A 22,164-nucleotide genomic window follows, 5' to 3' on the forward strand; every position below is an offset into this window, starting at 1 on the left:
TGTGTGGCTTCCAGCTCCACCGCTGACCACCACATGACTGGAAATATCTGTGCCTTGATTTCCTCATCCGTGAAAAGGGAATAATTGAGGAGTATCCATTTCATAAGATTGTTTGATGAAATCAGTTAGTGCATGTGAAGCACTTAGAACAGAGCTTGGCACCTGTTGACAAATGTCAGCTGTCTACCCAAAAGAACTGGAAGCAGGGTCTGGAAGAGAGAATTGAGTTCCCGTGCGCACAGCAGCATTACTCACAACAGCCAAAAGGCGGCAGCAACCCAAGTGTCCATGGACAGATGAAAAGATAAACAATGAAACATTATTCAAGCTTAAAAAGGAAGGACATTCTGACACATGCCACAACATGGATGGACCTTGATGACATTATGTGAAGTTACATAAGCCAGTTACCAAAGGACACTTACCATCCTTTTGATTCCACTTATATGAGCTACTTAGAATAGTCAAGTTTATAGAGATGGAAAGTAGAATGGTGGGTGCCAGGCTAGTGGGAAGGTGAGGGGGGTGGTTAGTGTTTAATGAGTACAGAGCTTCTGTTTTGCAAAGTGAAAAAATTCTGGAGATGGATGGTGGTGACGGTTGCATAACAATGTATGACATCATGCCACTGAACTATATATTTAAAATGGTCAAAATGGTACATTTGGTTATGTGTATTTTCCCACAATTAAAAAAAAAGTCATCTGTCATTTCCAAGCGGAGGGAAGGCACGTGTCCTGGGCCTCCCAAACCCTGAGTTGCATGCAAGGAGCTGACTATAGCTCCTGGCCGGGTGCTGGCGCACTTGACTTCCGGGCTGGCCTGGAGGATCTGTTGCCACTCCACTCCTGCGGGCTGCCTTCCCTGCCAGGTGGAACTGGCCTGCAGCTCCCCGCCCATCCCCTGGGGAGGTGGGGAATGGGAGAGCAGCTGGCCAGGGACACTCTCAGCCAGCGTCTGATGCTCATTTCCTGCTGAGGGTGGAATTCTTGGCTGGCCTTTGGCTCCTTCTGGAAGTGTCTGGTCTCCTGGGGACAGCCTCCTCATCTGTCAAGAGGGGGTGAGAATAGCTCCCGCCCTGTGGGCCCCACTGGCAGTCACGCCCCTTGGCCCCCTATGCAGCCCTATTTTCAGAGGATTTCCCTTGAGTTGGGGGTTTCATGTATGTGATGCTTGACCCTCAGGCCTGAACTCAGGGAAAGGGGAAGTGCCTGGTGCAGCCACAGGAGGGGAGGGCAACTTTTCCCACCCCCTGGCCGCAGCCTGGAGCTCAGAGAGGCCGGGGAGGGGGAGCGCAGGTGTCACGGCAGCTGGGGACGAGGGTGGCTGCCCAGCACCTGCCCGGTGAAGCATCCTTCCTGTCCCCGAAGACCAGGGTCTGGAGCTCTGAGGGGATGGTGGGGTCTTTGAGCCTGACACTGTCCCCTCCCCCCATTACCCAGAGCACTTTGGATTCTCCAGCGATTTCCCAATCTGTTTGGGGTTAGAAGAAGCCTGGTGGGAAGGCGTGGGGATTGTGCAATGAGGCCACAGCAGGCAGCCACGGAGGCACTGGGCCAGGACCCCTTGGTTCTTGTCCTTGTCACCCTGTGTGGCTGGATGAACTTGGGGGGAGGGGGGTTCTGGCCTTTAGTCTCCCCATCTATGCACTGGGAGCAGCTGGAATGACCCTCCCTGTCAAGGGGCACTGTGACCAGTTGGTTCAGATCTGAAAAGTGTCACCCCTGAGGCTACCCGGAGAGAAAGGGTGGAGCCCTTCTTACTGCAGCCGCCCCTCCCCCCACCCCCCCAGGGACAGGATCGATGTCCAAGCCCAAAACTGGCCCTTGGCCACCATTCCTAAGGAGGAAGAGGAAGTTCTCAGTTCCAAGGGGCACCCCCATCTCCCCGCTGCCTTGCCCACTTGGCCATGCCTCCCAGGCTGCAGAGATCTGTGCCCAGCTCCTAGGGGGAGCAGGGAACCAGTGGGGAGGGGGAGGGGTGGCAAACAAAAGGGAGGGAGGAGCGGAGGCTCTATTAAGAAGCGAAAAGGAAGCTGGTGCCCAGGCGGGAAATTCCTGAGCCACAGGGTCCTTTCCAGAGGGCAGGAATTCCTAAGATGTGAAACAGGGAAGGGGTACTCTTCACCAGCACCCCTCCGGCCCTTTGACAGAAAAACAGGGCTTAGATAGGGAAACGGAGGCCCAGAAAGGGATGTGACCTGCTCAAGGCCACGCTGAGTGCGGACAAAGCTGGGCTGAGTGAGACTCAAGCCTGAGCTGTCGGGGTCCCCATCTGGTGCCTTTAGGAGCCAGTCGTGGCCCAGCGCCGGTCCCAGGAAGGGAAAGTGCTTCAGTGGGAGTCCTACAGGCCTGCGTGTGGGTTCCGACCACCGACCACCGTTTTACTGCCTGTGTGCCCTCGGGCAAGTCACTCACTTCCCCCCCCTCCCACCCCCCGGCACGGCTCTGGACGCGCAGGCTCAGCAGCCATGGCTCACGGGCCCAGCCGCTTCGCGGCACGTGGGATCTTCCCGGACTGGGGCACGAACCCGTTTCCCCTGCATCGGCAGGCGGACTCTCAACCACTGCGCCACCAGGGAAGCCAAGTCACTCACTTTTGTGAGCCATTTCTCCGTTTTAAGCAAGACTCGTTGGTGACAGCGTAGGCAAGGCACCAGCACAGGTGCTTTGTGCATGGCTGACCAACCCCCGATCCCTTAGGGAGGCTCCTCCATGAAGGCCCCCTCCCATGGCTCTCTGCGGCCACAGTGATACCCAGAGTGGGAACACTCTCTCCAGAGGGGGTGATTCTCCGCGCGGCCAACCTCCGAGGGAGTCAGGTGGGACGGTCCCCAGCACCCCGCGGGGGGAAGGGGACTCCCCACAGTTGGGCTGAGCTGGGGTGGGTGATGGCTCTGTGATGCGCGAAAGTGGTCCTGAGCGCGGGGGCCCCTCCCAGCCAGCCGATCGGAAGCCGTCGTCGGACAACCGGTCAGCGCCAGACCCACTCCGTCCGCCCTGGGTGCCGGTCCTGCGCCCGACACAGCCTGGCGACGCTTGGCCAGCCCAGTCATCCCGCCAGGCTGGTGGGAGGTCGTGACCCCTTCCCCCGCTCCCCTGCTAAGCAGGCCCCGCACCACCTGGCGGGGGGGCGCGCGACACCGGACACGGGGACACAGGCAGCCCCCGCCACGCTCTGCTTTGGCCTTCGCCCGCGGGTTTTCCGCGGAGGCGGCGGGCGGGGCGAGTGGGCCCAGCGGGGGCGGAGTCTGCGTCTATTTCAGGCGGCGCCCGCTCAGCCCAGACAGCAGCGGCCCGGCCCGGACACAGTAAGTGACCTCCGCCCGCGGTGCGTCCGTCCCCAACCTCTTCGCGCGGCTGCCCGGCCGCCCCGACCCCGAGTCTCCGGTCCGATCCCACGAGGGAGCGGCCGGTGCGACGGAGGGGACCAAGGGGGCGGGACGGAGCCCAGGTCTCTGGCAGCCCCTCTTCTAGGGAAACTGAGGCCCCCGGGCTGAGCTGCTGCGTCAGGGTGCAGAGGGTCCGGGTTAGATGCTCCCAGCGGAGGACTGCGTCCTGCAAAAAGCATCAGGGAGGGGCTGTGGGGAAAGGCGCCGGGTGTCCCTTCCTTTTGCCGTAGGAAGCGGGACCTATAGGCACGGAGCAGCTAGGCACAGGGCCAGGGAGGCTTGGGTGGACTTCAGCTCTGACTCGGTAAGGAGAGTGAGGGTGTGTGTGCCTGAGGAGAAGCTGGGGGGGTGCTGGGAGGACCTGAGGGGTGCCACTGTTGGGCCACAGGCTGTGGCCACAGGGTATGACTCAGAGCACTCCCCTTCCTGTCTCAGTGTGCCCAGCTGCGAGCCTGGCCTTAAAGGATCCCTCTCCTGCCCTCTTCTGCTGTATCCGGGCGCCAGGGTTAGCCTGACAGATACTGGGACACATGACGCAGACCCTTACTGAGGCCTGGCTAGGTGCCAGCATGTTTCTGAGTGGTTTCCTCACATCCTTTTAGCAGCACTGTGAGGTGGAGTCCCCATCCCCATTTCCCAGATGGGGAGACTAAGGCCTATGAAGGAAGGATGAAGTCTGGTCCACACCCTAGTGGGTGGTACAGCTAAGCCCACAGTTGTTCTCTTTCTACTGCACCAGCTGCCTCAGAGTCAAGGCCTGGGACGTGGGCCAAGGGGGCTGCTGCAGGACCCTGAAGGGTGAGGAGAGTTTGTGCCACAGAGGCAAGGAGGCAGCGATCCCATGCGGGGACCTGCACGAGCCAGGTCTGGAGGCTCTGTAGAGCCTAGCACGTGTGGGGACGGAGGAGGTGGGGGGCAGTGAGGGCAGAGGTGAGGCCGGCGGGAGCACAGCGGGTCAGATGGCCCTCACCCTCATGCCAGCGGGGGGCAGGGGTGGGGCCTGGGGGCCCAGGGTGGCGCTGAGCAGCCCCAGCCAGCTGGCCAGACCAGCTCCTGTGGGTGCCTGGCATGAAAATGAGACGGATTGGGAGGGAAGCTGGGGCAAGGGGTCTGCAGGGCGGAAATGCCCAGTGGCCTTGTACCTGGGGACCCTGGCTCTGCGGCTCCCCAGAGTACCCCCTGCTTGGTTCTGGAGTGGAACTCTCAGGCCAAATGGCACAGGGGACGCAACGGAGATCCAGCAGGGTAGGACTCTGCCCAGGCACCTGCTGAAACCAGTGGGAGTGGGAGAAAGCCCGGCTTCCTGGCCACTGAGTGGCTCTGGTCAAGCTCGGGGGCTTGGGACGAGTCCCCGGGCGGATGCGAGAGGAGGCTGGGCCGATGGGGAGGCAGTGGGGGTTGTAGAAAGTCTGACAGGCCTAATCCCACCCCGCCTCCTGCCGCGTCAATTTCTCTCTCTGGATGATTGGATCACCCCATCTGCCTTGCAGGGCCGTTGCAGGGGCGAACTGAAGTCATTGTTTTGCATGAGTCACGACTTGGTGTGTTTACTCTCGGGTGGTGGGCAGGCACTGTGGTTATGGATCACCCCAGTTACCAGGGAGGCCCAGCCCTGCCCCGCTCCCTCCTTTGGGGTCAGCCACGTTCCCCTCCACCGGTCCTGGCCTGGCTTCCACAATGGTCAAGGCGCTGGGGAGGGTGCTGCCCCTCTGAATGCAGCTTGTGGGGTGTTGGGGGCCACGAGGCAGGGGTGCCCGGAGCCAGGTGATCTGAGTTCCAAGCCCGGGCTGTTGACCACTGGGGCATTTTAAGCCCCTCTGAGCTAGCTGTGTGAGATGAGGAAAATAACACGCCTCCTGGAAGGGAGTGCGGAAGTGATGGGATGGGCACTCAGGAAGCGCCCAGAAAGTGGAAGCTTTTGTGACGATGATGTCACCCCATTTGGGAGCAGGCAGGGTTCGTGGAGCCGGGAAGCTTGGGTTTCCAGTCCAAGTTGCCATGTGACCTCAGACAGCCCTGTGCCTCATTGGGCCCCTCGTCCCTACTGACATGGGAAAGACACCCTGAAGTTTGAGGGGGCACTATGGTTTCTGTAGACTTGAGCCCCAAGGTCATAATAGGGGTCAGGCCCTGCCTACCTTGTGGTCCCAGCCGGAGCAGCCGTGTTTCTGCTCAGAGCGTTCCTCTGTGACCCCAAAGCTGCACGAGTCAAGAGAAGAACAGACAAAATGGAGAACGGGGCTGGGGCTGGATTCCCGCCTCAGCCCAGCCTCTGGTGCTCTGTGACTTTTCTGGACCTCGGTTCTCGCTCTGCGCCGTGGGACGGCGGCCCGTGGTCTGCCTGCTCCCCCGGGGTCTCGTGGGATCCGGGTGGTTCTCATGCGCTGCAGTCCCTTCTCCCTGCCCAGAGGGTGGGCTGTCAAGGAAGGATTTGCCAAAATGAAGTGAAGGCCCCTTCTGTCTGGAACGCCTCCCAACCCCAGCTTCCTCCCTGCCTCGGCAGTTCTCGGAGGGGCGGTGGGTCCTGAGGAACTGGTGTCCAGGGAGAGAGGTGAGTTGTTGGTGCCCATCTGGGCCAGGAGAAGGCCAGAGCCTGGTGGTCATACAGGGAAAACATATCAACCTGGCTGTGTACCTGGGCCGGGGAGCCGGGAGCCAGGCCCATCTCCCGGTGACCGCTGACCCTTTCTTTCCCTCGCCTTGCCAACCCGCAGGCCTGAGCCGGCGTGATGCTGAAGACGATGACCTTCCAAGGCTTTCCGGGCCAGCAGCCTGCGCCAGGGGCCCTTGACTTCCCCGGAGGCCCCCAGAAGTTGCCCTTCACCTCGGAGGCAGAGTCAGAAGCCTCCATGTCGGAAGCCTCCTCCGAGGACCTGGTGCCACCCCTGGAGGCCAACGAAGCCCCAGATAGGGATGGAGAAGAGGCCGCGAAGAAGAAGAAGAAGAAGAAGAAGTCGAAAGGCCTGGCCAACATGTTGAGCGTCTTCACCAAAGCGAGGAAGAAGAAGAGTCAGCCCAGCTCAGCAGAGACAGAGGGCGACTCTGAGGCCCAGTCCCGGCCGGCGGGCCGGCTGCCCACAGGTAGGCAGGGTCTGGGCAGGATCGGGACTCACTGGAGTGGATGCCCCACTCACCCAGGACAGAGAGGGCAGGGAAGGTGGCCGCGGAGGTGTCTCCCTTGCCGACTTTCCCCTGCGCGCCCTGATCTCAGGGGCTGGGAGTGGGCCGAGGGGTCCTCTGTCCTGTCTGGGACGTCGACTCGCCCCCTCGGGCGCCTCAACCTCACCTTTTGAGGTCTCGGCCCACGGGAGGTGACTGGTGGGTTTCGGGGCCGCGGGCCGCTAACGTCGGGTCCTGGCCGCAGTGGAGGAGCTCAAGGCCGACCTGGAGCGCGGGCGGCTGGAGGCGGCGGGGCCGCTGCTGGCGCTGGAGCGGGAGCTGCAGGCAGCGGTGGCGGCGGGCGGCGTGAGCGAGGAGGAGCTGCTGCGGCGCCAGAGCAAGGTGGAGGCGCTGTACGTGCTGCTGCGCGACCAGGTGCTCGGCCTGCTGCGCCGGCCGCTGGAGGCGGCGCCGGAGCGGCTGCGCCAGGCGCTGGCCGTGCTGGCCGAGCAGGAGCGCGAGGACCGCGCGGCGGCGGCGGCTGGGCCCGGGCCCTCGGCGCTGGCGGCCACACGGCCCCGGCGCTGGCTGCAGCTGTGGCGGCGCGGCGTGGCGCAGGTGGCCGAGGAGCGCCTGGGCCAGCGGCCGGCCGCGGCTGCCGAGGGCCGCACGGAGGCCGAGCGCGCCTTCCTGCACATGGGCCGCACCATGAAGGAGGACCTGGAGGCCGTGGTGGAGCGGCTGAAGCCGCTGTTCCCCGCCGAGTTCGCCGTGGTGGCGGCTTACGCCCAGAGCTACCACGCGCACTTCGCGGCGCAGCTGGCGGACTTGGCGCAGTTCGAGCTGAGCGAACGCGACACCTACGTGCTGCTGCTCTGGGTGCAGAACCTCTACCCCAAGTGAGCGGCCGGGCGGCCGGGGGCCGGGGGCTGGGCGGGGCCCCAGGGGCAGGGAGGCCGCTCTGCAGGGGCTGTCACTGCGTGCAGGGAGTCCCAGGTGGGAGAACGGCACAGGTGGGCTTGGACTCAAGGGGGCAGGGCCTGGGCTGGGTCTGCTTTGCACTTGGAGTCCTTAGCCTCTTGGGCCTCGGCCCCATTCCACAGTTGGGGAAACTGAGGCACAGAGAATGGCAGGGACTTCATCATTCATTCATGAGTTCCCAATCTGGGGAGGGCATGAAGCAGCGCCCATCCAGAGCAGGAAGGGGTGTGGGAGCCCGCAGGAGGGGACCCTGACCTCGCCTGGGTCAGCCCAGGAAGCCAGCTCAGAAGAGGCGGCGCAGACTTCTGCCTGCCACAGGAGTTTGCTGCTCTGGGGCAGCTCACAGTCTAATAGAAGTCAGGCAGTCAGGCAGGGGAGGGAAGAGGAGGACAGGTCAGTAAGAAGGCAGAGGGAGGGTGGTGTTCCCGGCAAAGGGAGTCATCTTCCAGGGCCTCAGGCTGAGCTGTGAAGCATTCTGGGAGCCGTGTGGAGCTCGTCAGTGTTTGGATTATCCAGCAGGCCCCTGGGGGCACTCCCACTCCCACCCGGAGCAGGGGCAGGGTGGGGCCGCTGGGCCTGTTGGAAAGATCCCCATTGTGCAGGGTCATTCAGTGAGGCCACGCAGAGCTGGGTTCTGGCCCCCGAGGCCTGGAGCGCCTCAGTTTGGGAGGCTCGCTCTGCCAGTGGAGATACCTGGTTACCAGCTGGGTACCGCCTCAGGCATCCCCTCATTTCCCCAGACCTCTGGATCTCTGGGCATGCTGGTCGTTCACACAAGCTGGGTGGGGAGAGACTTATACTGCAGCGTGGAAATGACCAGGGCATGAGAGGCCAGGGGTTCCTATAGGGACTGGCCCCGGCACCTAGTGTAAAGCCCACAGGAAGCCTGGAGGTGTAGCCCGTGTGAACGATGTCCGAGCATCTCGGGGACACATCTGGGTGGCCAGTGGTCTCGGTTGGTGCTGGTGGGTCAGCCTCCCGCGGGGGCCGGAGGAAGGGCTTGGGGTGGTGGTGGGTGAGGAGTCGGCAGGGCATAGGGAAATTGGCACAGGGCAGGGGCTGCAGGAGAGTCAGGGCAGCTCTGAACCTGTTCCTTCTTGCTTGTCCTGACTCACCAGGAAATGCCAGGCACGCACACCTCTCACCCTCAGCCTTTCTGTCCCAGTGACCCCAGGGACTTTTAGCCTGGGACCCACTGGGGTCACTGCAGCAGGAAACTGAGGCCAGCCGGGCATGGAGCCCCAAGGCGGGGAGTCCAGGGTGGCTCCGTGGAGGCCTGTGTGGCCAGAAGTGCGGGGAGCAAAGGGACACAGCGCATCCAGGCTGGGGGAGGGGCAGAGAGGGCCATTCTTGAGCCCCCAGGCAGACCAAGGTCCCAGAGGAAGTGCCAGGGCTGGGCAGTCCCCAGGGGGCTCTGGGACCCAACAGAGGTGCCACAGGGATGGGTGGATCTGCCTCTCCACAGAGCAGTTCAGGGTGGTGCGGGAACAGCCCTTCCTGCTTGGATTGGCCCACCTCTGGGGGCAGCAGACCCGGCTTGTGGGGGAAGAGGGCACAGGGCTAGTGGATGCCCAAGGCCAGCAGGGCTGGAGATGTGGCAGGGCATGGGTGAGAAGGAGGCAGAGGGTAAGGAATTGCATCCTGTCTGTGTGAGAGCGGGGAGCCCTTAGAGCCGGGAGATCAGACCTGAGAGGTGGTGCTGCCTGTCGGGTGGAGGAGGGAGTGTTGGAGGGGAGGGCAGAAGCGGGGCCCCAGGGAGGGGGTCCTGCAGGGAGCCAGGCGAGAGAGGGCGGCGGCTGGGCAGTGGGGTGCCACTAGCGGGGCAGCTGGAGGCTCATCAGTTTCGGGGCAGTATTTTGGAGCAGAAGCAGATGGGGGTGAGAGAGTAAAAGCAGGCACGATGATTCCAGGGTTTGGGGCCTGGATCAAACTGAGCAGATGGAGGACCCACCACATGAGATGGGGAAGCAGGGATGGGATTCGGCGGAGGGAAGGCAGCTGAGTTCTGGGCCCGCTAGAGGCCGAGGCTGAAGAGGAGGGCTCTTGCCGGAGGCGTGGCCTGAGTTTTCCTCATGCCAGCCCCCTCTGCCCACAGTGACATCATCAACAGCCCCAAGCTGGCAGGCGAGCTGCAAGGAGTCAGGCTTGGGAGCCTCCTGTCCTCCAAGCAGATCCGGCTGCTGGAGGCCACGTTCCTCTCCAATGAGGTGGTGAGTCCAGCGCCAGCGCCAGGGCCGGGGCAAAGGAGGGGCGGGAAGGAAGCGGAGGGGGGGCCGGGGCAGACAGGACGTGGCAGGGAGCCTGACAGGCACGTCCACGTGGGCTTCGCGCTCCCCTGACCAGCCCCCCTCCCCCAAGGCCAGCGTGAAGGAGCTGATGGCCCGTGCCCTGGAGCTGGAGTCGCAGCGCTGGACCCAGGATGTGGCTCCCCAGAGGCTGGACGGCCACTGCCACAGCGAGCTGGCCATTGACGTCATCCAGGTAGCACGGGCTACCCCTCGTGCACTCGTGCAGCTAGTGCAGGGTACCGAGCCCACATCCTTGCGTGCAAACACACGCTCGCCCCTGAGCACAGTCCCCCTTTTCCATGTCTTACCGACCCCCACACCCACCCCTGCCCCAGCCCTAGACCAGGTGGGCCCCTGCTCAGTTCACCTCACCCCTGCAGATCATCTCCCAGGGCCAGGCCAAGGCCGAGAACATCACCCTTGACCTGGGCACGCAGATAAAGCACATGCTGTTGGTGGAGCTGGCTGCGTTCCTCAGGAGGTGGGTGATGGCCCGTGCGCGCACAGGAAGGGGTCCCTGCGGCCACCCCTGTCAGCGCCCCATGCCCTTCCCTTGTGCCCCAGGTGGGGATCCAAGCTAGATCAGTGCCCCCTCCCTGCCCCTCGGGTGTCTGTCCTTATGAGCAGGAGTCCTCATCCCCCATACCACCCACCTGGGTGCTGAGAGCCTCAGGGAATCTGACCACCTGCTCTCAGCAAAGCTCCCCACAGAGCAGCCCCCAGCTGCAAAGAAGATGCCCCGTGAAGGACTGAGACACTGGCCTCCCCATCAGGGGATGCCCCAGTCCGCACCCTCAGGGTTCTCTTGGCTAGGTCCCTCCCCCTCCTCTGAGGACTCCTGCACGGCCCACGGCCTCCAGTCTTCCAGCTCTAGAGGGGGCCTGGGGGAAGGAGGGAGGCAGCGGAGCGGGTGGACCCCCTCTTCAGGAGCTCTGCAGGGGCCCTGGCCTCACTGGCCTGAGCACGTGAAGCCAGTTACAGGATGCTTTGGGGGTAGGGGCCCCTCCCTGTGCTGCGGGGAGCCCATAGGTAAACCCAGGGAGGCTGCTCCTGTGTCCGTGTTTGTGCTGGTCCCGCATGTTCCCTTTCGGGTTTCACCAGCTACCAGCGTGCCTTTGATGAATTTCTGGAGAGGTGCAAACAGCTGAGAAATTACAGGGCCAACGTCATTGCCAACATCAACAACTGCCTCTCCTTCCGGTGAGGGCACTGGGCGGGCTTTGTGGGAGCCGGCATCACTGGGGCTGCCTGCCTGTGAGAGAGAGAGAGGGTAACTGGGAGGCGGCTGGGAGGTGCCCGGGATGGGGGAGGGCGGGAGGAGCAGCTTCAGCAGAGATGTTGAATTAAAAGGAGCAGGTCCATAAGGAAACGCCAGGGCCTGTGGCGGGGGCAGCGGCAGCAGCAGCAGTGAACAATTATCTAGTGCTGGTGGGCCAAGCACTCGCGCAACTGATTTACTTTATTGTATTTTATCCTTATGACAACCCTATTAGGTAGGTACAGTGTTAACGTCCATTAAACAGATGAGCAAAGTGAGCTGTGCAGAGGCCCTCGTTTAGAAGAGGATGTGGTGTTACGTGTGTGCTGGGGGTGGCAAGGCTGGGCCCTGCCTAGGCAGCATGGGTGGGATGACTTGGACTTGCTCCCACGGGGAATGGGGAGCCAGTGAGGGTTCTAGAGTAATGGTTTAGGAAGATTAGCCTCAGGCTAAGTGGCTCTCTGGGCAGGACTGGTGTGATCTCCCCGCCTCCCATGTCCTTCCAGGATGTTCGTGGACCAGAAGTGGCAGATGCCACAGGACCTCCCTAGCCACCTGCTGAGCCCCCTGAATGAGCTCAAGACTCATGGCATTGATACCCTGCTCCAGAACCTGTTCGGGGTCCTGAAGGTAGCTGGAGCCTCCTGCCGTGTGTCACATGCTGAGTCTAGTGCTGGGGGAGGGCGGGGCGGGCCTGGGAGGGGGCTGGGCAGGGAGGATGGCAGAAGCAAAGAGCTGGCATGTGGAAGGCGTGGTGTGAGGCCAGGTGATGGGGCCATGGCGGGCCCTTGACCTCACTCCCAACACTTCAGCCCGGGGCTTGGCCTCAGAGGGCCGCCCAGGGCCCTTGGGTGCAGACAGGAAGCTTCAGTGCCCGTCCCCCGCTTAGACGCATCCCAGTCCTCAAGTTTGCACGTACTTTTCCTCCGACTCCCCCAGACCCTCCTGCCCAGGCCCTGTCCCTGTGCCTAACTCCCAGCTGTGATGCTCAGAGCCTTTGGCGGCCATCACCACGTCTGCTGTGGGCCAAGAAATCCACAGAAACCCTCTAGCGCCTTTAGCAGAGGATGAGGCAAGGGTCCCAGGAAAGGAAGAGGAGGGACTCCCCGCCTGCCCTCCATGGGAGCCCCCCCTGGCCTCGGTGCCCAGCAGCTGTGGGTGGCCAGGTGGTGACCCTGGATGACTTGGCCGGGTCCTCACAGGCCCAGCCAAGCACAAGGCTTTGTTTATGCAGGAATTTATTTATTTAAGGAGGGCGGCCAGTGGAAAAGGCCTCAGGGCAGGCAGATGGCAGCTGGTCGGCCTCTGAGAAGGCTGCGCAGACCACGCCTCCAGTCCTTGCCTCTGAGCCAGGCCCGAGCGCTCCCTGGCTTCCCCGGGAGCCCTTAACGTCCCCGGCCCCCGGCCTGGGCCCCGTGTGTCCGTGTGTGTCTGTGTGTGTCTGTGTGTGCGTGTTTCTGCGGCTGGCCCTTCCTCTGCAGGGCGTGGCCAGACATCCTGCTTCTCTCCTTTCGCAGCCGCTGTTCAAGAGGTTCACACAGACCCGCTGGGCGGCCCCCGCGCAGACCCTGGAGGAAATCATCTCCGCGGTGGGCGAGAGGCTGCCCGAGTTCTCTGAACTGCAGGACTGTTTCCGGGAGGTAAGGGGGTGCTGAGCTGGTGGCAGGAGCCGGGGGTGGGGGTGGTGGTCTGGACACGCATGCACACATGCGCGCATGCACGGATGCTCTCCTTTGCTCTGGCATCCGCCCCTCCCTGGACCTTGGCTTCGAAGCTTCGAGGGAGGTGGTGAGTTCCCTGTCTGTTGGCTCACATGACCCTGCCCACTCGCCCACCCAGGAGCTCATGGAGGTTGTACACCTGCACCTGGTGAAGGAGTACATCATCCGCCTCAGCAAGCGGCGCCTGGTCCTCAAGACGGCAGAGCAGCAGCAGCAGCTGGCGGGGCACATCCTGGCCAACGCTGAACTCATCCAGCGCTTCTGCGCTCAGAACGTAAGCCCCCACCCGCCCCTCCCAACTCCCACTTCGATAGGCTGCCCTCCTGCTCCAAGCTCTTCATGGGCCAGGGCAGCCCCTCTGGGCCTCTCCAAACCCCATCAGGTCGGACCTGAGCCTCTCTGGACCCCTGGGTGGCCCCCGGGGCAGGGACAGCCTCCCTCCAACCCGGCCTGTGCCTGCAGGGCTCCCCGGCAACCTGGCTGCATCGTGCCCTCCCCACGCTCGCAGAGATTATTCGCCTGCAAGACCCCAGTGCCATCAAGATCGAGGTGGCCACGTATGCCACCTGGTACCCTGACTTCAGGTGAGAACAGGGGCACCAGAGGACCTGGGCAGGTAGCATGGCGCTGATGTACCCAACTGTGGTCAGGGCCTGGTGGAGCCAGAATGAGTCCCTCCAGGGTGGGTGGAGCTCAGGTACCGGCCACCGTGACGCAGTCCCCTTGCCGAGTGCAGTGTGCCGGCCGCCGTGACGCAGTCCCCTTGCCGAGTGCTGTGTGCCGGCCGCCGCGCCCAGGTCTTTACAGTGGCTGTTCACTCAGTCCTTACTGTCGCCCTATGAGGCTGATGCTCTTCCTCCCCATTTACAGATGAGACCTGGGGAGCTTAAGGAATGCGTCCAGGGTAACACAGCTAGTCAGTGGTAGAGCTAAGTCCACAAAGCCAGGGGGTCTGGCTCCACAGCCCACATTCTTAGCCTTTATGATACTGTCCCTCAGAGGGGAAACGGAGGTCAGAGAGACCAGGGACCTGCTGGAGGCCGTGGCAAGTCAGTAGTGAAGGTGGGGTCCACCACTCAGCCTAGGGGCCCTCAGGGGCGTGACCTGTGCCCTGGGTCCTAGTACCCCTGTTCCGGAGTGGAGGCTTAGCCCCTGGCTGCCTGAGGATCTGGTGAGTCAGGGAAATTGATTCTATGGGCCGAGTCCTCTGATACTCTCAGACTGTTCCAGTTATGAGATATGAGTGGGACTGTCCCACAGAGCCTCGTCCAGCCACTGGCTGATCCACTCCACCTACTCACCTACCCACCCCCTCACTTACACACTCACCCATCCATCTCCCCACTCATACAAGCACCTAGTTACCCACCTGCTCCCCCATCTTCTATCCATTCATCTGATCACCTGCCCATCGACTCATCTGTCCATCCATTGACCCATCCACGCATCCACCCACCTATTCATCCACCCTTCCACCCATCCACCTATCCATCTAACCACCTATCCACCTATCCATTCGTCCACTGATCTCTCCATCCACCCATCCACCCACAGTTACTGAGTGGGGTCTCCTACTAGGTACTGGGCCCTGTTTTAGGCACCAGGATGCAATGAAGTACAAGACGGACAAGGTCTTCGTTCTCCCTCATGTAACTTACAGTCTGTTTAAGGTTAGAAGTGATGAGGTAATCAGGCAAAGGAGTACAATTGCGAGTTTTAAAGATTGTTTAACCAAGGTTGTGAATGACAGGAGGTGCTGACTTTAGAGATGGGAAAGCCTCTCAGGGGAGGTGACATTTTAGCTGAGAGCTAGAGGGTGTGAAGACACTGGTTATTTCAAAAGCATGGGGAAGAGCCTTCCAGGAGGGACAGCCAGTGCAAGGGCCCCAGGTGGGCAGGAGCTTGGCGTGCTCTGGAGACGCACGGTGGCCAGTGCCGCTGGAGCTCAGTGGGCAAAGGAGCGTGTGTGTGGGGGATGCTGCTCACGGACAGGGGGTTGGCTGCAGTGCCCTGTGGCTCCTCCCGGAGTCTGGGGAGCTGGGAGGGGGTGTGAGCAGGGGTGTTGGTGAGCGGGCAGGACTGACAGGATACTCTCTTTGTCAGCAAAGGCCACCTGAGTGCCATCCTGGCCATCAAGGGGAATCTGTCCAACAGTGCAGTCAGGAGCATCCGGAGCATCCTAGACATCAACACGGGGGCGCGTGAGCCCTCTAAGTCCCTGTTTTCACTTATAAAGGTTGGTTAGCACTTCTGCGGCCTGACCTGCTTGTGAGCTCCTGGCCAGCGTCAGATGCCACCCCATTCGGGGGCAGTTCAGACCAACACCAGCTTCACAGCCCCACGCGGCCCCTCACAGGCGTCCTGCCTTCTGCTGCTGCTTCTGACCGGCCCTGGCCTCGGCGCAGGTCCCTGGGCCGCGGAACTGGACAGGCCCTGGCTTGTTTACCCCTCCCGTGGCGGGGGGAGCTATGGGGACCCAAGGAGGCCACACCTGAGAAGCTCCCTGTAGATGACAGTGGATCTTGCACGCTCTGAAGGAGGGGGCCGGGAGGGGAAGTGGCCAGGGGACAGAGCTCCGGGGTCACCGCCTGTCTGTGGGGTCCTTCCACAGGCTGCCTCCGAATTGCTCTCCTCAGCCTGGGTCTCGGCGCCTCCCCAGCTCCTGGGTGGGGGCCTGAGCCTCACCGCTCCGGCCTCCTCTGGTCCAGGGCTGTGTTGAGCTGGGCTCAGCCAGGGCGTGGAATGGAAGGCAGAACTGGAGGCGAAAAAAGGGAAAGATGAGCTCTCATCTGGGACCTGGAAAGGGGCCTGTGGGGTCACATGGCAAGCTGGGGGCAGAGCTGGCATCAGAGCCCCTGCAGCTCAGCCCCTGGCCCTTCTCTGCTTCCCCACGGGCTTCCCCTGAGGATGGGTCCAGGAGGGGCAAGGACCTCCTGGGTTTTCTCGGCCTCCGCCTTCCCCCACACGGAGACAGGCCCAGGGGTGCCTCCGCAGGTCCTGCCCTGCAAGTCAGGCTGAGGTCTGGGCAGGGCAAGCTTGACCTCTGACTCCTTGGCCTCTGGATTCGTTTCCTATTGCCACTTCAACAAACTTCCACAAGCTTAGTAGTTTACAACTCTTTCAGTTGTGGACGTCAGAAGTCTGACATGGGTCTAGTGGGCTAAAGCCAAGGTGTCAGCCAGGCTGGTTCCTTCTGGATGCTCTGGCGGGGCATTTCCTTGCCTTTTCCAGTTTTTAGAGGCTGGCCTCCCCTATTTCTTGGCTAGTGGCCCCCTTCCATCTCCAAAGCCAGCAACGGCCGGTCGATCTCTTTATCACATCTCAGCACCCCTCTCCTGCCTCCATCTTCCTTCCTTAAGGACCCCAGTGATGACCTTTGACCCACCCAATGACCTTTGACCTACCCAGACAATCCAGGATCCTCTTCTGATGTTAAGTTCAGCTGATTAGCAACCTTAATTCCACCTGACCCCTTAACTCCTCTTTGCCTTGGAACCTGACGTAGTCACAGGTCCAGGGATGAGGATGTGGGCATCTTTGGAGGGGGGTATTATTTTGCCCACCACATCCTCCACCCATCCCCTGCCCTGTGGGGTGCCTTGTCCTGTCCCAGGAAAACATGGGTTCAGTTACCCTCCTCGGCCTCTGCTCACCCCAGAGGCTCTTGGCAGTCAGACTTAGGCACGACTCCACCTTGCCTGCACCGCTGGGCACGCTGTGACGGGGCTTGCAGCCAGCTCTCTTGGGTTTGTGCTCCCTCTTTCCAGGTACTGTGGCCAGAAACTGGCCCGTGTGAATGGTGCACAAAGGCCTTTGTACATTTGTAGGAGTTAGCATGTTTGATGTTATTATTTTTGACAGTACTGCTTTTGTATGTGTTTTTTTATAACATGATCTTAGTTTTTATAGCTTGATATAAAGCTGATTTCAAAAGTGGCTGTGGAGTGATTTATTTTGGGAGCAAGGACGGGCCGTCAGTGGCTTTCTCAGCCTCTTGGGGTCTGGCAGACCCTGTGCCCCCAGTTTCTGTGTCAAATCCCCAGTGAGTCCGGCCCCCCAGCGCCTCCTGCCCCCTTCTTACCTGTGAGCGTGAGTTTTGGGAGGGTCTGCGGTGGGGCAAGGCCCGTCACTTCACCCTTCAGTTTCTTCACTTGTAAAGGGTGGTCATGACCCTGTCCAGCCCCCCCACTGACCTTTACTGAGGAGGGGGAGGCGGGGCCTCCAGACAATCGTTTCAGCTCCACGCATAGGGCCCAGTGGGAACTGACTCTCATATTTCTGGAATTGACCTTGAAGGCTACAGCTGTGAACAGAGCTGACCCCAGCTGCCTTCTACATCCCCATCCTGGCCCAGGACTGGGGGAAGGGCAGAGTCCCTGGGAGGGAAAGGGGAACCTGGGTGAACACATTCCACAGAGCCGAGGGGGGGGCAAGGGAGCCAAGGGTGGGTGGAGTCTGGAGTCTGGCAGGAAAGGCCTGGATGGGGAGGGAGGGTCCTTTCAGATGAGATGGGGGTGGGATGGACCCACCAAGCAGTGTTGAGCAAGGAGGGGAGGGGAGGGGACAGTGGTGACTGGGGACGCCCTGTGTTTGGGCTCCGAGTGCGGGGTCCTGGGGCGCCGAGCCTGCAGTGCGGGGTGGGAGTGGACGCGGCTTTCCCCTGGCTCCTCCGGGGTGAGGGATAAGAGGGAAGGGGGTGCACGGCGAGACGTGAAAGGAGCTGAGGACCAGATGGCAAGTTTTAGATCAATCCGGGCAGACGTTAATGGACCAAAGAGGATGGATTTGGGCTCAAAAGTGCCGGAGTGCTGAGACCCCCAGTCTCGCAGCAGCAGGGTGGGCCAGGGTCCGAGAATAGAGGCAGCCGGAGGCAGGCACCCTGGGGTGGGGGGGCAGGGTCAGGTCAACTCCCTGCTGAACCCAGCGCAGGAAGAAGGGCCACTCCAGGCGGGGCAGGCAGTTAGGGACACCTTGCTGTTCCTGTAGGAGGGGTAGAGATGTACGAGGTCCCATCAGGGTCACCAGCTCGGGCCGCCTACTTCAGTAACTTCCCGGTTGCCGCAGGAAAATTCCTTTCAGGGAAGGATTTGCCCCAGAGTTGGGGAGTGAGTGACTTGGGGCGGGGGCCCCAAGACCCGGCTCCCCATCCAGCCTCCTGTGAACTGGAAGGGAGGCCGGGGTCGATGGTGGGACAAGCACAGGTGGGACCCTCCAGCCCTCGCCCCATCCCTGCTGGGGGCGGGGGGAGAGCTGGCCCGGGCCCTCCCTGAAGGGCTCACATTCCTGGGAGGCCCCGGAGGAACAGGGAGCAAGTACGTAAACAGTCCAGGCCCCAGTGCAGGGGGAGACGGGGAGGGGGTGATGCCGCAGGTATGGGCGGAGGGCCAGCTCTCGCTGTGGCCATGGGGAGTGCTCACTGAGGAGGGGACCATGCGTGGTGACCCATTTGCACAGACGGGAAAGGGGCGGGACGGGGACAGCCTGGCCACGCCAGGAGGTGGGAACTGGGAGGGGCTCAGGTTTTAGGGAAAGAAAGAGCTGAAGGGCTGGGGTGGCCGAGAATGGGCAGTGGAGCGAGACACCCCCAGAGAAGCAGGCGGGGATCCGGGGGCCTTCACTGGGGCTGGGGGTTGGGGTTCACTCCAGCTGTAAAGGGAAAGCACCAGAGGGCTTGGAAGAAGCAATTTGCTGTGATGTGTGACTTGGAAAGGCCTTGCTGGCTGCTGCAGGGAGAGTGGGGGGCAGGGGGGAGGCCAGGAGAGCCCTTAAGCGGTGCTGGGGTGCCTGGAGAGAGACAGCTTGGTCTGTGAGCGCTGCGATTGGAGGGAGATGAGCCTGGCTAGGGGCAGGATGAGGGCGAAGAGCCATCCCCATCCCAGCTGGGGACCTGGGGGCCTCTTCGCAGCCAGGGGAGGCCTGGGAGGAGACAGGAGATCCCTGGGGGAGAAATCTGGGGAGTTAAGTTTGAAAGATGTGCAGAAAGCGAGGGTGGCTCATTAGACTGTCCAAACCTCAAGCGTATGGGGGACGACAGCATCTGGGGAGGCTGACGGCCACCAGGCGTTCTCCTCACTGCTCTGGGGGTGTGATTTCACAGCCCCTGTGGAGGGCCTTTCAGCAAGATCAGTGAAGCCCACAGATATTCCTGTGAACCAGCCGCTCCACTTGTAGAAATGAATCTTATCAACACTCCAACATCCAAGCAAAACGACACAGGGATCAGGACAGTCGCTTGCATTGTAGCAGGAAAATATTGGAAACTCCCTGCATGTCCATCAATAGACACCGGGGAAATATTTGCAGTGTGCCCAGACAATGGAGTACCATTCGGCCAGAAAAGAAAATGAGGAAGTTCTCTTGGTTCTGATTTGAAAATTGTTCCAACATATAATGTTGAGGAAAAAAAGCACAGTGCAGAACAGCTGGTGGTGTTCTGCCATCGAAAAAAACAAAAGTAGGAAAAGATAGACATTCGTGTCTGCCTGTGTGCATTAAGGCAGCCTGGAAGAACACACCAGGAACTAAGAATGGTTGTTGGTGAGTGCGTGCGCACAAGTGCGTGTGCAGGGCTGGTGGGGGAGGGGGGGAGGGGAAGGGGAGGGAGACAGAAGTTGGGGAGGAGATATTTCACTGTGTGTCCTGTTTTAATTTTTTCATTACTGAGCCACATGAACGTGTCATACATGTTATAATCTCACATTTCGTTGAGATGCTGGAGGTTCCAGCACAGAGGAGACGTGGGATTCTCTGGTGTGGGATCGTCCAGCGAAGACGAGTGTCCTTGAAGCGGGTTCATCAGCAGCCTGAGGTTTTCTCCAGCCAAGTTCAGTGCTCAGGTGCCAGCCTGGAGTCACAGAGTTGGGTTTAACTGAGAACATGGTTTGGGTTGGGCGATCACACCAGGGGGTGAGCAGAGCTGAGGTGTGAGGGGTTCCCCCAGGAGAGGTTAGAGCCCTGGACCTGGGGTCTCAGCTGGCAGGAGGCTGGTGGGCGTGTGAGATGGGGAGGGGCTGTGAAATGGTGCTGGGTCAGAAGATGGGGCCCCAGGGGGCTGGGGTGCTGTTGCAGGGGTGAGTGGGTGGGTGTGGGGATAGGAGGACAGTTGAGGTAGTATTACTGCTGCAGTTACCAGCGAAGACACAGCGGGGGTGAGGCTCTGAGATAGCGTGGCTGACGTTGTGGGGAGCCGAGGGCTCCGGGAACCGGGAGGCAGATGTGGATGCTGACCACGTGGTGGAGGGGGCAGCGGGCAGGGGCTGACGTTCCCTGAGAATCCCTGGGAGAGACCCAGAGGTGAGCAGACCACAGCAACATGGAGGGAAGTGGAGACGGCTTGCCTGCGGCGTAAGTGGGCACGGACCAGCCTCAGCCCCTGGCTTCTGCCCGTCACTGCAGGGCGGTGAACAGTCCTTGGGTTTAGTGGATGGATCAGGCTCGTGCTGGAGCCTCACCTGGGAGGGCTGCATGGGGGTGACCCCAGGAAGGAGGGAGCCGTGCAATTCTCTGAGCCTTCCAGGTGGCTGCCGCAGATGCTGAACCTGCAGTAAGGACTGCGGTGAATCAGGTGGACTGTGCTCCTGTACGGACAGTTATTTCCCTGCAGAGACACCCTGAGGGCCTGGGACAGGGTGGGGTCAGGAGGATGCAGGGATAGTCAGCTAAGATCTCCACTACTGTGACTCTGCTTCTGGTGGATGGGGGGATGGTCCGATGGTTTAGGGCTGACCCTGAGGCTGGACCCACAGCCTCTCTTGTCCGGATGGCCCTGGGCCCTGAACTGTCGAAGTTTCTGGGTTGAGGAGGATGGCTGGGACGGCTGGGGTCTCTCATCTCCCATGAGGCTGGCCTGAGCTTGTCCACACAATGGTGAGAAGGCTCCTGCAGCAATAGAGGGCAGCCTGGTGCACAAGCACTTCCTCTTTTTTTTTTTTTTTTTTTGTAGTACGCAGGCCTGTCACTGTTGTGGCCTCTCCTGTTGCGGAGCACAGGCTCCGGACGTGCAGGCTCAGCGGCCATGGCTCACGGGCCCAGCCGCTCCGTGGCACGTGGGATCCTCCTGGACCGGGGCACAAACCCGTGTCCCCTGCATCGGCAGGCGGACTCTCAACCACTGTGCCACCAGGGAAGCCCTATTACTATTTTTAAAATTGAAATATAGTTGATTTATAATGTTGTGCCGGACTTCCCTGGTAGCACAGTGGTTAAGAGTCCGCCTGCCAGTTCAGGGCACACAGGTTCGAGCCCGTGGTCCGGGAAGATCCTACGTGCCGCGGAGACACTAAGCCCATGCGCCACAACTACTGAGCCTGAGCTCTAGAGCCCATGATCCACAACTACTGAAGTCCGCGTGCCTAGAGCCCGTGCTCTGCAACAAGAGAAGCCACCGCAATGAGAAGCCCGCGCACCGCAACGAAGAGTAGCCCCTGCTCGCCTCAACTAGAGAAAGCCCGCGTAAAGCAACGAAGACCCAACGTAGCCAAAAATAAATTAATTAATTAAAAAAAAATAATGTGTGGCCAATGTCTGCTGCACAGCAAAATGACTCAGTTATACACCTATATATTTACATTCTTTTTTATATTCTTCCATTATGGTTTATCGCAGGTTATTGAGAATAGTTCCCTGTGTTATACAAAAGATAGAAATTCTCAACCATGAATTCTATTTTGTCTTTTTTTACAAAAATATTTTGGCTGCACCACTCAGTATGCAGGATCTTAGTTCCCCAACCAGGGATCGAACCTGCGCCCCCTGCAGTGGAAGCGCGGAGTCTTAACCACTGGACCTCCAGGGAGGGCCCCACTTTTTCTGCGTGCGTCACATTTGCTAAGGTCCCAGTGGTCAGAGGCAGTCACATGACCAAGTCCAGATTCAAGGGCTGGAGCTCCCTTTTGATGGGAGAAACTGAATGCTGTGGCCATTTCCCCCTACAATCTACCCTCTGACTACAATTATTATATTCCTCCCTCATGAAAAATATATTCACCCCCGTCCCAAGATCTCCCGAAGTCTCATACTATCATGGACCAGGCTGTCTGTGATCCCGTGATCCCGTGAACGTAGCTGGGCTTCTCAAGTACAGCTCCTTGGGTGGAGCAACTCTTGACCCAGAGTCTTGTGAACTATAAAGACTAGTTAGACGCCCTACACACAGCACAGAGGAGAGGATGACATCAGTTAGCAATGCCATGCAAAAAAGGAGGGGCCGGAGGCAGCTCTGAAGGCCGGCCTCTGTGTGCTGCCCGACCCCCTATTCCGGGAGAGGGTGGCTATGCCCTGGGCTGCCCTTGAGTATCCATCCTTCTCCCCAGCTCTGGACTCCACCGTCTCTCCTCCACTCGTGGCTCTGCCCTCTAAGCACCCCTCGGCCATAACAACGGCCCACGCTTGTAGCTGAGCACCTTTCTGGTCTTTGCATCATTCAGG

General features: G+C 60.7%; 1 protein-coding gene across 1 annotated transcript; it reads left to right on the plus strand.

The window, feature by feature from the left end:
- Positions 1-3,247: 3,247 nt before the first annotated feature.
- Positions 3,248-16,674, plus strand: TNFAIP2 (TNF alpha induced protein 2). Its single transcript, XM_081229484.1, is given in 14 exon segments — positions 3,248-3,310; positions 6,106-6,472; positions 6,756-7,389; positions 9,567-9,681; positions 9,830-9,952; positions 10,140-10,240; positions 10,861-10,959; positions 11,524-11,647; positions 12,535-12,657; positions 12,857-13,012; positions 13,201-13,322; positions 14,842-14,978; positions 14,981-15,051; positions 15,053-16,674. Coding segments are annotated over 13 exon segments (2,352 nt in total). The 5' UTR covers positions 3,248-3,310; positions 6,106-6,120; the 3' UTR covers positions 15,248-16,674.
- Positions 16,675-22,164: the final 5,490 nt, after the last annotated feature.

The sequence above is a fragment of the Mesoplodon bidens genome, assembly GCF_964165515.1.
Source record: "Mesoplodon bidens genome assembly, chromosome: 3".
Classification (NCBI taxonomy): Eukaryota; Metazoa; Chordata; class Mammalia; order Artiodactyla; family Ziphiidae; genus Mesoplodon; species Mesoplodon bidens.